The sequence below is a fragment of the Oncorhynchus masou genome, chromosome 16 (genome assembly GCF_036934945.1).
Source record: "Oncorhynchus masou masou isolate Uvic2021 chromosome 16, UVic_Omas_1.1, whole genome shotgun sequence".
NCBI lineage: Eukaryota > Metazoa > Chordata > Actinopteri > Salmoniformes > Salmonidae > Oncorhynchus > Oncorhynchus masou.
In genome coordinates, this window is record NC_088227.1 from 27711085 (window position 1) to 27725148 (window position 14064).

The following is a 14064-nucleotide window of genomic DNA, read 5'->3' on the forward strand; positions in this document are numbered from 1 at the left end:
CTGTCTGAGGGAGGGGAGAGAGAGGGAAGGTGGGGAGCCTCCAGTGCTAACACTAGTGCCCCCGTTAACCCTGTGGTCTGGCTGTGGCAGACTAGAGGAGGAAGAGGAAGAAGAGGAAGGGGATGTGTCTGGGTTAGAGGAATCTAACTGTGTGCTCTGTGCTGGTTGTGCTCTAAAGGGGAACCTAGAAGCCGTCTGCCTGTTTGTGAGTAGGGGGGATCTCACCCTCCCGTTGGGACCTAAAATGGGACGTCGGGGGAACGTAGAACTGGGGATTAAACCGGGTCTGGTTCTACCAAGCTTGGGGTCCACATTCTCGTTATCCCCACTCTGGGACACCCTGCGGGGGGTACTGGGGGCTGAGGTAGTGGTAGTGGTGGTAGTGGTGGTAGTAGTTTTGGGGACAGGGGTTGGGTCTGTGACTTTCTCATAGATCTCCTTGCTCCCCTCGTAGAGATAGTCCTCCTCATGGTCATTACTGCTGTCCTCCCTGATGCTGCTTCCTCTGTGGACTGGCTCACTGGAGTCTCTACGACCACTAGAGGAGGGGTTGGAGGAGGAAGAGGAGGTGATGGGATTCCTAGATCCATCTAGAACTGCATTCCTGTTGGGCAGAGAGGGTTTAGGTGACCCCACCCTCTCCCCGTTCTTTAATGGGTAGAGGGTGGAAGAGGTTTTAGCATCTTCACTGGTCTCCTGCAATGCTGAGGTCCTCGATTCCCCTGAGGCTCCTGCTGCCCCCGTAGCTCCTGCTGCCCCCAATGCAACTGTCCTGGAGGGGGTTCCTCTAAGGAGAGGTTTCCCTGCCCCAACGGAGGACGAGGAGGTAGTCCTGCTCCAGGGAACCCTCCCGTCCGCCCGGGGGGAGGAGGCCCTGCTACTGCTCCCCGTCCCTGTTCCAAACCTGCTCTGGTGACGGTTCCCAAAGGAGTTAATCCTGGAGGGAGGGGGAGCTGGGGTGTTGGAGTTGTTCTCCCCCCTCACTCTCTCCTCTCTCCTGTCTCCCCTCCCTCCCTCCTCTCTCCTGTCTGCCCTCACTCCCCCCACTCTCCTGTCTCCCCTCCCTTCCTCCTCTCTCCTGTCTCCCCTCCCTTCCTCCTCTCTCCTGTCTCCCCTCCCTCCCTCCTCTCTCCTCTCCCCCCTCCCTTCCTCCTCTCTCCTGTCTCCCCTCCCTCCCTCCTCTCTCCTGTCTCCCCTACTTCCCTCCTCTCTACTGTCTCCCCTCCCTTCCTCCTCTCTCCTGACTCCCCTCCCTTTCTCCTCTGTTCTGTCTCCCCTCCCTCCCTCCTCTCTCCTGTCTCCCCTCTCACCCTCCTCTCTCCTGTCTCCCCTCTCACCCTCCTCTTTCCTGTCTCCCCTCCCACCCACCTCTCTCCTGTCCCCCATCCCTGTCTCCTCTCTCCTGTCTCCCCTCCCTCCCTCCTCTCTCCTGTCTCCCCTCACTCTCTCCTCTCTCCTGTCCTCTCTCCCTCTCTCCTCTCTCCTGTCTCCCCTCCCTTCCTCCTCTCCCCTGTTCTCTCTCCCTCTCTCCTCTCTCCTGTCCTCTCTCCCTCTCTCCTCTCTCCTGTCTCCCCTCCCTTCCTCCTCTCCCCTGTTCTCTCTCCCTCTCTCCTCTGTCCTGTCCTCTCTTGCGTCCTCCTCTGAGGGATGTGTAGAGGATATGGTCTGAGAATTGGAAGTGGGTTCTTCTTCTTTTGTGGCCTTTGTCTCTGTGTTTTTGTAGTCGTTGTGGTCATTGTTCTCCTGGTGGTGTGTTGAGTCCTGCGCGTTAGGAGTATGTGAGCCGTGAGTGTGTGACGGTTCAGGAATCTTGCCTCCGGTCGATGTTGAGGCTGACCCAGGTTTGCGGAGTCCAGTCAGAACTCGGCCATTTGGATTCCCTCGAGACAGGATCCCGGGTTTCCTCCTGCCATAACCATATCCACGACCTGGCAGAGCAGGACCCCTACCCACAGAAGGTGCCTCGGCCTCGGGCTCTGAGATGGCCTGCTCTGGGGTGGAGGGGGAGGGTTTGGTTTCTGTGACACTGGGCTGGTCATAGGTGTTTTTACCCTCGGCATAGTTGGTGACCGCATCGTCTTTCCTGATGGCTGCTGACTCCTGGCTGTGGGATGGGCTGGAGGACAAAGAGGAGGAGGAGGAGGCACTGTCCATTTCTGCATCCTGTGTCTTCGGCTGGAACACTGACCCTAAGCCTGATGTCCGGGAGAATTGCCGTCGACCAGAGTTGATGCGTCTACCGGAGAGAGGTTTGCGGAGAGGGTAGGAGGGTTTGGACGATGATGAGGAGCCCTCTGATGAGGGAACCTCTGTTTTGAGGCTGGGGCTAGAGGTCTCATCTACAGCTGGATCTTTCCCTCCCCCTCTGCCATGGCTCCTGTCCTCCTCCTCAGGTTCAGAAGGAACACCGTTGTTCTGAGACAATGCTTCTTTCTTCTCCTCCAGAGCCTCGTTGGTGAGCCTCACCTTCTTCTGTTCTTCTGGATTGGGTTCTGTTGTTTTGTACTCCTCCTCCTGTTCATCCTCTGTTTCCGTCTCTCTCCCCTTATCTCTGGCTGAAGAGGTACCACCTCCTAGTTGCTGATTGGTCGCCCCCTTCCTGACCGTGCCCCTCACATCTGAGAAGATGCTGTGATAGGAGCGTGTTTGGGTGAGTGGGCGTTTCCGTCTGGTGGCGGAGGATGTGGTCTGGGTGGGTGTGGTCAGCTGTTCGGTCACGGCGTCTAATTGGAGGTCGGTGTCATCGTCATGGTAACTGTCCTGTTCGGTGGTCCGAGAAGGTGTGTGGCTGGTTCTACGGCCTCCTTGGCCCTTGGAGTGATGAGTTGGTGGGGAGGCAGCGCTGTTGGCTGACAAGTAAGATGGAGTATTAGTTAAGTGTACAAACCATTAGGACATTAGAAATGCAACTATCAACACACACACACACACACACACACACACACACACACACACACACACACACACACACACACACACACACACACACACACACACACACACACACACACACACACACACACACACACAGTGGATGTGCTTACTGGTGCCACGAGGCACGGCCACACTGAAGGCTTTGGTTTGAGGGCCCTGGCCCCTCCTGTTGGTCGCCCTGATCTTGAAGATGTAACGGTCCCCAGGCTGGAGGCCGTCTACGATGGCTGAGGTGATGCTGCCACGGTATGTCACTGACTTCATCCCAAAGGGTTTCATGGCAGGAGCATAGGACATGATGTACTCTGAGCGGAGGAGTACCAGGATCATTACATAGCACCAACAATGTATGTGTTTAATAAAACTGAATCAATAAATTGATGTATAATGTGGTTTAGAATTGATGGATTGATTAAGTATTTAGGTGGGGCTTTGATTGATCAATTGAATAACTGATGGATTCATATTGATCAATTAGTTGACTGTTTGACTGTTTATTTGTCAACACATATTTGACGAGAGATACAGATGTATACAGCAGGAAATGCCAAGTTGTAGCGTATGAAACATTTTAAAGTTTGTAATTTCCACTTGTAAGTGTCATACCTGATTTGCTATAACAAAAAATGTATCAACCACTTCAACAACGTCCATTAGTTATAATCCACAAAATAATTCACATTTCCTTTTGCGGCAGGATTATTTTCCAGCTGTGAGAAACTGGTGAAATGTTGATCCTACATCTGTACAGTGAAATCATCTACTGAAGGATCAAAGAGGAGTGTCATGCTCTGACCACGTATCCTCCCGTTGGGTTCCTCAGGAGGGTCCCAGGTCGCCGTGACGGCGGTTCCCTTCCCTCTCAGCGCCTTCACGTGAAAGTTCTCTGGAGGACCGGAGGGAGCTGAGCAGCACAGAGGACAAAAGGGATGAGAAGGAATGCGTACCGAGAGAGAAGACAGAAGCTAGGAGAAGAGAAGAAGGAGAAGTGGCTTCTTGTACAGTAACAGTACTGTAGTTCCTGCCAATAGGCTTCAAATAGGGAAAAACTAATGTAAAGTTTGCTATACGTTTCCAAGCTCCAAGCAGCAGTCAACTAGGCTGTATGAATGCTACAATATGAATGTTACACTCATGACAGAATATACTGTATGACACCACAGGATCAGTTACGGGAGGATTGGAGTGATATACACCAACTGTGCTGAATTATGACATAAAGCAATGAAATGGAAATCACAAACTGGCAGAGGTTTTCATGAAGGTATTTTATTGGGGTCCCCATTGGCTGTTCCAAATGCAGCAGCTACTCTTCCTGGGATCCAGACAACATGACATTATACAGAAAGGCAATAGACCAGAACAGCTCAAGGACAGAACTACATAAAACATGTAAAGGCCTACATATCAATACATACTCATATTCTATCTAGGTCAACTAGGGGAAAGGCGTTGTGCCGTGAGGTGTTGCTTCACCTGTTTTTTGAAACCAGGTTTGCTGTTTATTTGAGATGGAAGGAAGTTCCATGCAAATAAGGGCTCTATATAATACTGTACGCTTTCTTGAATTTGTTCTGGATGTGGGGACTGTTTAAAGACCCCTGGTGCCATAAGTGTGTTTGTCAGAGCTGTGTGTAAGTTGACTATGCAAACAATTTGGGATTTCCAACACATGAATGTTTCTTATAAAAAGAAGAAGTGATGCAGTCAGTCTCTCCTCAACTCTGAGCCCAGAGAGACTGGCAGCATAGTATTTACATCAGCCTTCTGATTACAATGAAGAGCCAAATGTGTTCTGAGCCAGCTGCAGCTTAACTAGGTATTATTTTCAGCACTTGACCACACGACTGGTCAATAATCAAGATTAGACAAAACTAGAGCCTGTATGACTTGCTGTTTGGAATGTGGTGTCAAAAAAGCAGAGCATCTTTTTATTATGGTCCAGTCCTCTCCCCATCTTTTTATTATGGTCCAGTCCTCTCCCCATCTTTTTATTATGGTCCAGTCCTCTCCCCATCTTTTTATTATGGTCCAGTCCTCTCCCCATCTTTTTATTATGGTCCAGTCCTCTCCCCATCTTTTTATTATGGTCCAGTCCTCTCCCCATCTTTTTATTATGGTCCAGTCCTCTCCCCATCTTTTTATTATGGTCCAGGCCTCTCCCCATCTTTTTATTATGGTCCAGTCCTCTCCCCATCTTTTTATTATGGTCCAGTCCTCTCCCCATCTTTTTATTATGGTCCAGTCCTCTCCCCATCTTTTTATTATGGTCCAGTCCTCTCCCCATCTTTTTATTATGGTCCAGTCCTCTCCCCATCTTCACAACCATTCAATCTCTATGATTTGACCATGACAGTTTGCAGTCTAAGGTAAGGAGGGATGGTATGGAACAATCTGTATTAAATATGAATCAACGCCAAAACCTATGATTTACCCTTAAATCTTTCATTGTATGACTCACGTGACTCTTTGAAAATTGTAAATAAAGGAAAATAGCAGCTTTAATCAAGAAAATACCATTTTCCCTCTTAAAAGGGCAATCTTATATAAACCCATTGATTCTTGAATGTAATTTATAAAGTCCTCATGAGCTTAGTTCAACTGTCATACAAATTCAGAAAACAAAACACAACCATGTTCTACTCCAATGTTTGTAAACAAAGTAAATGTAAACAAACACTGTAAAGCCTCATAACGTGGTTGAAACTATAATGTTGATGTCATGGCTGGTCAGTCTATAGTCTGTCTGTTAATCTGAGAGTGGTTACATCTCCGCAGCCACATCACTAATCCCTTTTTACCAAAACAGTCGCTTTTGTATTGCTTGAAATGTAGATTTCCACTTTAAAAGATGGGAAATGACATTGAAGACTTGGGGTTATCCTTCTTTTCAGACAGGAAGTAAGACAACCTACCCGATTCTGGGGTCCTCTGGAACACAGATGTGCTCCATTTGCCATGGTTGTCTCTCTTGGAGATGCGGACAGAAAACTCATACATCCTGTCAGCTGACAGGGTGTCTATCAGCAGCCTCCTCTGGTTGGTGTCCTTGTACTCCCATCGAGCAGACTCACCCTTCTCCCTGTACTTCACTGTGTAGTGTCTGGAGAGGGGAAAATGGATTATATGACTTATCTCTCTCGCTCTTTCTCACAGACACACAAAAACACACACTCTCTCACCTGGAGTCCCCAGGGAGGACCTTCTCCATCTCGATGGACGGATCCACCCAGCTGATGAGGACAGACTGAGGGGACATGACCCTCACGCTGATGTCTTTGGCCTCATGCTCCTCAGGCTCTGCATGGGGGATACAAAACACACAATATGGTCTGGAGGTCTGCAGGTCTAAGCACAATTAACTGAAAATAAGTTACTATACTCTTAGAAAAAAAGGTTATATCAAGAACCTAAAAGGGTTCTTTGGCTGTCCCCATAGGAGAACCTTTTGAATAATCTTTTTTAGGTTCCAGGTAGAACCCTTTCCACAGAGGTTCTACCTGGAACCAAAAAGGGTTCTCATATGGGGACAGACGAAGAACCCCTGGTATACTCCCTCTTCACTCATGACTGCAAGGCTAGGCCTTGTTGCCCGATGACACAACAGTTGTAGGCCTGATCACCGACAACGACGAGACAGCCTAAAGGGAAGAGGTCAGAGACCTAGACGTGTGGTGCCAGGACAACAACCTCTCCCTCAACGTGATCAAGACAAAGGAGATGATTGTGGACTACAGGAAAAAGAGCACCGAGCATGCCCCATTTCTCATCGACGGGGCTGTAGTGGAGCAGGTTGAGAGCTTCAAGTTCCTTGGTGTCCACATCACCAACAAACTAAGATGGTCCAAACACACCAAGACAGATGTGAAGAGGGCACGACAAAACCTATTCCCCCTCAGGAGACTGAAAATATTTGTCATGGGTCCTCAGATCCTCAAAAGGTTCTACAGCTGCACCATTGAGAGCATCCTGGGACTGGTTGCATCACTGCCTGGTATGGCAGCTGTGAGGGTAGTGCGAACGGCCCAGTACATCACTGGAGCCAAGCTTTCTGCCATCCAGGGCCTCTATACCAGGCGGTGTCAGAGGAAGGCCCTAAAAATTGTCAAAGATTCCAGCCACCCTTGTCATAGAGTGTGGCAAGTGGTACCGGAGCGCCAAGTCTAGGACCAAAAGGCTCCTGAACATCTAGTCAAATGGCTTCCCAGACTATTTGAATTGTCCCCCCCAGCTCTCCCCCTCTTTACACCTCTGCTACTCTCTGTTGTCATCTAAGCATAGTCACTTTAATAACGCTACCTACATGTACATACTACCTCAACTGACCAGTACCTCCCTGTATATAGTCTCGGTATTGTTAGTTACTGCTGCTCTAAAATCCGTGTTTTTAAAAACTTCACTGTTGTTTAGGGGCTCGTAAGTAAGCATTTCACTGTAAGAATACCTGTTGTATTCGGTACATGTGACTAGTACAATTTGACTTGATTTGATTGGAACCCTTTTTTCTAAGCGTGTGCATTACTGAAATGTAGTCTGTTTTTACATTGCTATATGAGGAGAGGTGTTGAAATGGTGTAAAACTCTAAAAAGTGTGTTGTGTCATGTGGTTTGAGTGTTGTAATAATATAAGATAATAATGTAATAATACAATACAATATAAAATTGTAATAATATAATAATGTATTAATTAAATATAATAATGTAGCAATATAATAATGTCATATTATAATAATGTAACAACACCATATAGCAATATAATCATGTAATAATATAAATAATATAATCTAATCATGTAATGTAATTCCTGAAGACAAACAATGTATACGAAATGCTTCAGTCTGGTTTTAGACCCCATCATACCACTGAGACGGCACTTGTGAAGGTGGTAAATGCCATTTTAATGGCATCGGACCGAGGCTCTGTATCTGTCCTCGTGCTCCTAGACCTTAGTGCTGCTTTTGATACCATCGATCACCACATTCTTTTGGAGAGATTGGAAACCCAAATTGGTCTACACGGACAAGTTCTGGCCTGGTTTAGATCTTATCTGTCGGAAAGATATCAGTTTGTCTCTGTGAATGGTTTGTCCTCCGACAAATCAACTGTAAATTTCGGTGTTCCTCAAGGTTCCTTTTTTCGACCACTATTGTTTTCACTATATATTTTACCTCTTGGGGATGTAATTGGAAAACATAATGTTAACTTTAACTGCTATACGGATGACACACAGCTGTACATTTCAATGAAACATGGTGAAGCCCCAAAATTGCCCTTGCTAGAAGCATGTGTTTCAGACATAAGGAAGTGGATGGCTGCAAACTTTCTACTTTTAAACTCGGACAAAACAGAGATGCTTGTTCTAGGTCCCAAGAAACAAAGAGATCTTCTGTTGAATCTGACAATTAATCTTAATGGTTGTACAGTCATCTCAAATAAAACTGTGAAGGACCTCGGCGTTACTCTGGACCCTGATCTCTCTTTTGAAGAACATATCAAGACCATTTCAAGGACAGCTTTTTTCCATCTACGTAACATTGCAAAAATCAGAAACTTTCTGTCCAAAAATGTGGCAGAAAAATGTATCCATGCTTTTGTCACTTCTAGGTTAGACTATTGCAATGCTCTACTTTCCGGCTACCCGGATAAAGCACTAAATAAACTTCAGTTAGTGCTAAATACGGCTGCTAGAATCCTGACGAGAACCAAAAAATCATATTAGATCATATTACTCCAGTGCTAGCCTCTCTACACTGGCTCTCTACACTGGCTTCCTGTCAAAGCAAGGGCTGATTTCAAGGTTTTACTGCTAACCTACAAAGCATTACATGGGCTTGCTCCTACCTATCTCTCTGATTTGGTCCTGCCGTACATACCTACACGTACGCTACGGTCACAAGACGCAGGCCTCCTAATTGTCCCTAGAATTTCTAAGCAAACAGCTGGAGGCAGGTCTGCCTACCCATGTCAGAGACGAAAACTCGGTCTCAACCTTTAAGTCTTTACTGAAGACTCATCTCTTCAGTGGGTCATATGATTGAGTGTAGTCTGGCCCAGGAGTGGGAAGGTGAACCGAAAGGCTCTGGAGCAACGAACCGCCCTTGCTGTCTCTGCCTGGCCGGTTCCCCTCTTTCCACTGGGATTCTCTGCCTCTAACCCTATTACAGGGGCTGAGTCACTGGCTTACTGGGGCTCTCTCATGCCGTCCCTGGAAGGGGTGCATCACCTGAGTGGGTTGATTCACTGATGTGGTCATCCTGTCTGGGTTGGCGCCCCCCCCTTGGGTTGTGCCATGGCGGAGATCTTTGTGGGCTATACTCAGCCTTGTCTCAGGATGGTAAGTTGGTGGTTGAAGATATCCCTCTAGTGGTGTGGGGGCTGTGCTTTGGCAAAGTGGGTGGGGTTATATCCTTCCTGTTTGGCCCTGTCAGGGGGTGTCCTCGGATGGGGCCACAGTGTCTCCTGACCCCTCCTGTCTCAGCCTCCAGTATTTATGCTGCAGTAGTTTATGTATCGGGGGGCTAGGGTCAGTTTGTTATATCTGGAGTACTTCCCCTGTCCTATTTGGTGTCCTGTGTGAATCTAAGTGTGCGTTCTCTAATTCTCTCCTTCTCTCTTTCGGAGGACCTGAGCCCAAGGACCATGCCCCAGGACTACCTGACATGATGACTCCTTGCTGTCCCCAGTCCACCTGGCCGTGCTGCTGCTCCAGTTTCAACTGTTCTGCCTTATTATTATTCGACCATGCTGGTCATTTATGAACATTTGAACATCTTGGCCATGTTCTGTTATAATCTCCACCCAGCACAGCCAGAAGAGGACTGGCCACCCCACATAGCCTGGTTCCTCTCTAGGTTTCTTCCTTGGTTTTGGCCTTTCTCGGGAGTTTTTCCTAGCCACCGTGCTTCTACACCTGCATTGCTTGCTGTTTGGGGTTTTAGGCTGGGTTTCTGTACAGCACTTTGAGATATCAGCTGATGTACGAAGGGCTATATAAATACATTTGATTTGATTTGATTTAATATTATAATAATGTAGTAATACAATATAATAATATGATAATGTAATAATATAATAATGTAATAATATAATAATGTAATAATACCATGTAATAATATAATCACATAATAATGTTATAATACAATACAATAATGTAATAATATAATATAATCATGTAATAATATAATCATGTAATAATGTTATAATACAATATAATAATATAATAATGTAACAATATAATAATGTAATATTATAATAATGTAACAACACCATATAGCAATATAATTATGTAATAATATAAATAATATAATATAATCATTTAATAATATAATAATGTAATAATACAATATAATAATATGATCATGTAATAATATAATAATGTAATAATATAATATAATAATTTAATAATGTTATAATACAATATAAACATGTAATCATGTAATAATGTAATAATACAATAATATAATAATATAATGTACTAATATAAATCATATGATATAATCATGTAGTAATACAATATAATAATATAATAATGTAATAATATAATAATGTAATAATGTAATAATATAATATATTCAAGTAATAATACACTATAATAATATGATCATGTAATAATATAATGTAACAATATTGTAATAATATAATAATGTACTATTATAATATATTCATGCAAAAAATATAATAATGCAATATAATAATATGATAATATAATTATACAATAATGTAATAATATTGTAATAGTGTAATAATATAATAATGTAATAATATAATATAATTAGAAGCTTGGGTGTTGTCTGAAAAGGATTTCCTTGCAGCTGGATGTAGTTAATTAAGAGTGGTTATAAAGGCTTCTAAGGATGTTGTAAAGACTCATAACATGGTCATAAGGTGTACCTGGTGGAGCTTTTTTGGTCAGGGTGGCCCTGCTGCTTGGCGCGCTCCGCCCCGTTGCTCTCTGTGCCTGCAGTGATACCACATAGACGGACTCAGAGGCTATGAACAGAGAGACATAGACCAGCGTTTAAACTCTACAACACACTATGGGTGGGCACTAAGCACACACAGTACATACTGTACAGTTCACACAACAATATACAAGAAAGACAACAAGTAGGCGACCAGTACGATGAAGAAAACTAGTAAATTATGTACAGGTAATATCTACAAAGAATACATACGCTGTAAGTAGGAGCAGATGAATCCTTATATAGCATCAAGACGCACAACTGCAACACGTTTATACTACTGAACTCTTCTTCAGGCTGAGTTTTAGATTACCTGACATTTAAGGGCCTACCTTCTAATTCCCTCATCACACAACAATATGCAAACTCGGTGTGAGAGAGATCCAGGTGCTCTTACCTAGTTTGAGGTTGTGTCTGTTTCTCTGGTCTGCCTGTGGCTGGGTGTGGTGTTGTTGGTGTTGGGACCTCTGGTCCAGCAGGGCTGGCCCTGCCCTAGCCCTCTCTGGCTGACGAGGGCCGGAGGACGACTGGGGGGGTCTCCGGATCCGCTGCCCCCTGGGGGAGGTTAGGCCTGAGGGGCGCAATGACTCATCTACCCCTGTCTCTGTTCCTGTCATCACATGCATCCTCACAGGGGGGTCAGGCCTGGGCCGGGTGTCTGGAGTAGGAGATGGACGAGCTGGAAGAGAGAGAAAAATATCGCTGAAGTGCAGTATGGTTCACCTGACCCTGATAAGACCATAAGGAATCTTAGGTTCACATGCAGATCGCTGCAATCACTACTATGAGTTTCTATCTCATCACTATGCTTTGAAATGTTTTAAATGCCGTGGAGTACTCAGGGAAACTCCCCATATGTCCCATTTTGTCCAAAAGGAATTGGATTTCAATTTTGTCCAAAAGGAACTCAATTTCAATTCCAATAATCAAAACAAGTTACAGTATCTGAGACGTTGTAACCATTGGAGATGTCACAACGTGGACACAGACAGCGACCACGGACCACACAATCTTCCCATGTCATCTGCTGCTGCTTCCTGTTTCCTACTTCCTGATGTTATCACATGATATCTGTCTGACTCCAGCCTGAACAGTCGTCTCAGACAGACAGACAGACAGACAGACAGACAGTTCCGCCATCCATCTTCTCTTCCCCAGCCCTCCCGTGCTTCGCTGGCATGCCGAGTGATAGCATTGACAACATAATGAAAAACATGTCCCTCCCTTTCCTTTCTCTCCTCCCCCCCATCTCTCATCCCTCTTTCCCATAATCATTGTCAGATGAAAGGCTGCGCGGTCTTCTTTCCTTCAGAGTGAATGAATGCATTTGCAGCAGAGGTTGATACCATCCTGTCAGACAGAGTGATAAAGTAGATGTGGGCATAAGTTAGGGTCATACAGGTTTAATCACTACGCTCTTATGAAATGAATATGTAGGAGTTATTACCTGCTGGGTCAGTGAAGGAGAGATGAGAAGAGGATAAGTGAAGAGAAGAAAGTAAAGCAGGATAGGAGGACAGGACAAGAGTTCCTGACAGGACAGAAGCAGTCTGTGTGTGAGAGGGTTTGCTGATCTATCTCTGCCCTGCCACAACTAATCCCCCCTTCTCTCTCTCTCTCTCTCTCATATTATGTGCAAATAGCTAAAGGACAAATTGGAAAATAAATAAACATAAATATGGGTTGTATTTACAATGTTGTTTGTTCTTAACTGGTTGCCCTTTTCTTGTGGCAACAGGTGAAAATCTTGGGAAATTCTTTGTGGCTAATCTGAGGGAAATATGTGTCTCTAATATGGTCATACTTTTGGCAGGAGTTTAGGAAGTTCCACCTCATTTTGTGGGCAGTGTGCATATAGCCTGTCTTCGCTTGAGAGCCAGGTCTGCCTACGGCGGCCTTTCTCAATATCAAGGCTATGCTCACGGAGTCTGTACAGAGTCAAAGCTTTCCTTAAGTTTGGGTCAATCAAAGTGGTCAGGTATTCTGCCACTGTGTACTCTCTGTTTAGGGCCAAATAGCATTCTAGTTTGCGCTGGTATTTTTAAAAATTCTTTCCAATGTGTCAAGTAATTACAGTTGAAGTCAAAGGTTTTCATACACCTTAGCCAAATATATTTAAATTCCGTTTTTCACAATTCCTGACATTTAATCCTATCCTAGTAAAAACTTAGGATCACCACTTTATTTTAAGAATATGAAATGTCAGAATAATATTAGAGAGAATGATTTATTTCAGCTTTTATTTCTTTCATCACATTCCCAGTGGGTCAGATGTTTACATACACTCAATAAGTATTTGGTAGCATTGCCTTCAAATTGTTTAACTTGTGTCAAATGTTCCGGGAAGCCTTCCACAAGCTTCCCACAATAAGTTGTGTGAATTTTGGCCCATTCCTCCTGACAGAGCAGGTGTAACCGAGTCAGGTTGGTAGGCCTCCTTGCTCGCACACGCTTTTTCAGTTCTGCCTGCAAATTTTCTATAGGATTGATGTCAGGGCTTTCTGATGGCCACTCCAATACCTTGACTTTGTTGTCCTTAAGCCATTTTGCCACAACTTTGGAAGCATGATTGGGGTCATTGTCCATTTGGAAGACCCATTTATGACCAAGCTTTAACTTCCTGATGACTGATGTCTTGAGATGTTGCTTTAATATATCCACATAATTTTCCTACCTCATGATGCCATCTATTTTGTGAAGTGCACCAGACCCTCCTGGAGCAAAGCACCCACACAACATGATGCTGCCACCCCAGTGCTTCACGGTTGGGATAGTGTTCTTCGGCTTGCAAGCCTCACAGTTTTTCCTCCAAACATAGCGATGGTCATTATGGCCAAACAGTTCTATTTTTGTTTTATCAGACCAGAGGACATTTCTCCAAAAAGTATGATCTTTTTCCCCATGTGCAGTTGCAAACCATAGTCTGGCTTTTTTTATGTTGGTTTTGGAGCAGTGGTTTCTTCCTTGCTGAGCAGCCTTTCAAGCTATGTCGATATAGGACTCGTTATACTGTGGAATATAGATACTTTTGTACCTGTTTCCTCCAGCATCTCCAGAAGGTCCTTGCTGTTGTTCTGGGATTGATTTGCACTTTTCGCACCAAAGTACGTTCATCTCTAGGAGACAGAACACGTCTCCTTTCTGAGCGGTATGACGGCTGTGTGGTCCC

The 14064-nt window shown here is 44.9% G+C and overlaps 1 protein-coding gene across 2 annotated transcripts in view; it reads right to left on the reverse strand.

Moving 5' to 3' along the window:
- The window catches only part of fndc1 (fibronectin type III domain containing 1), a 79997-nt gene that overhangs the window by 39338 nt on the left and 26595 nt on the right, over nucleotides 1–14064 (reverse strand). For both annotated transcript variants that reach the window (XM_064991380.1, XM_064991379.1), the window contains 7 exons: nucleotides 11293–11574; nucleotides 10825–10923; nucleotides 6117–6234; nucleotides 5850–6037; nucleotides 3731–3838; nucleotides 3045–3239; nucleotides 1–2849 (listed from right to left, as the gene is read on the reverse strand). The exon at nucleotides 1–2849 is cut by the window's left edge and continues 294 nt beyond it. In XM_064991380.1, the coding sequence (XP_064847452.1) occupies nucleotides 1–2849; nucleotides 3045–3239; nucleotides 3731–3838; nucleotides 5850–6037; nucleotides 6117–6234; nucleotides 10825–10923; nucleotides 11293–11574 (3839 nt within the window). The remainder of the gene's footprint in view (nucleotides 2850–3044; nucleotides 3240–3730; nucleotides 3839–5849; nucleotides 6038–6116; nucleotides 6235–10824; nucleotides 10924–11292; nucleotides 11575–14064) is intronic.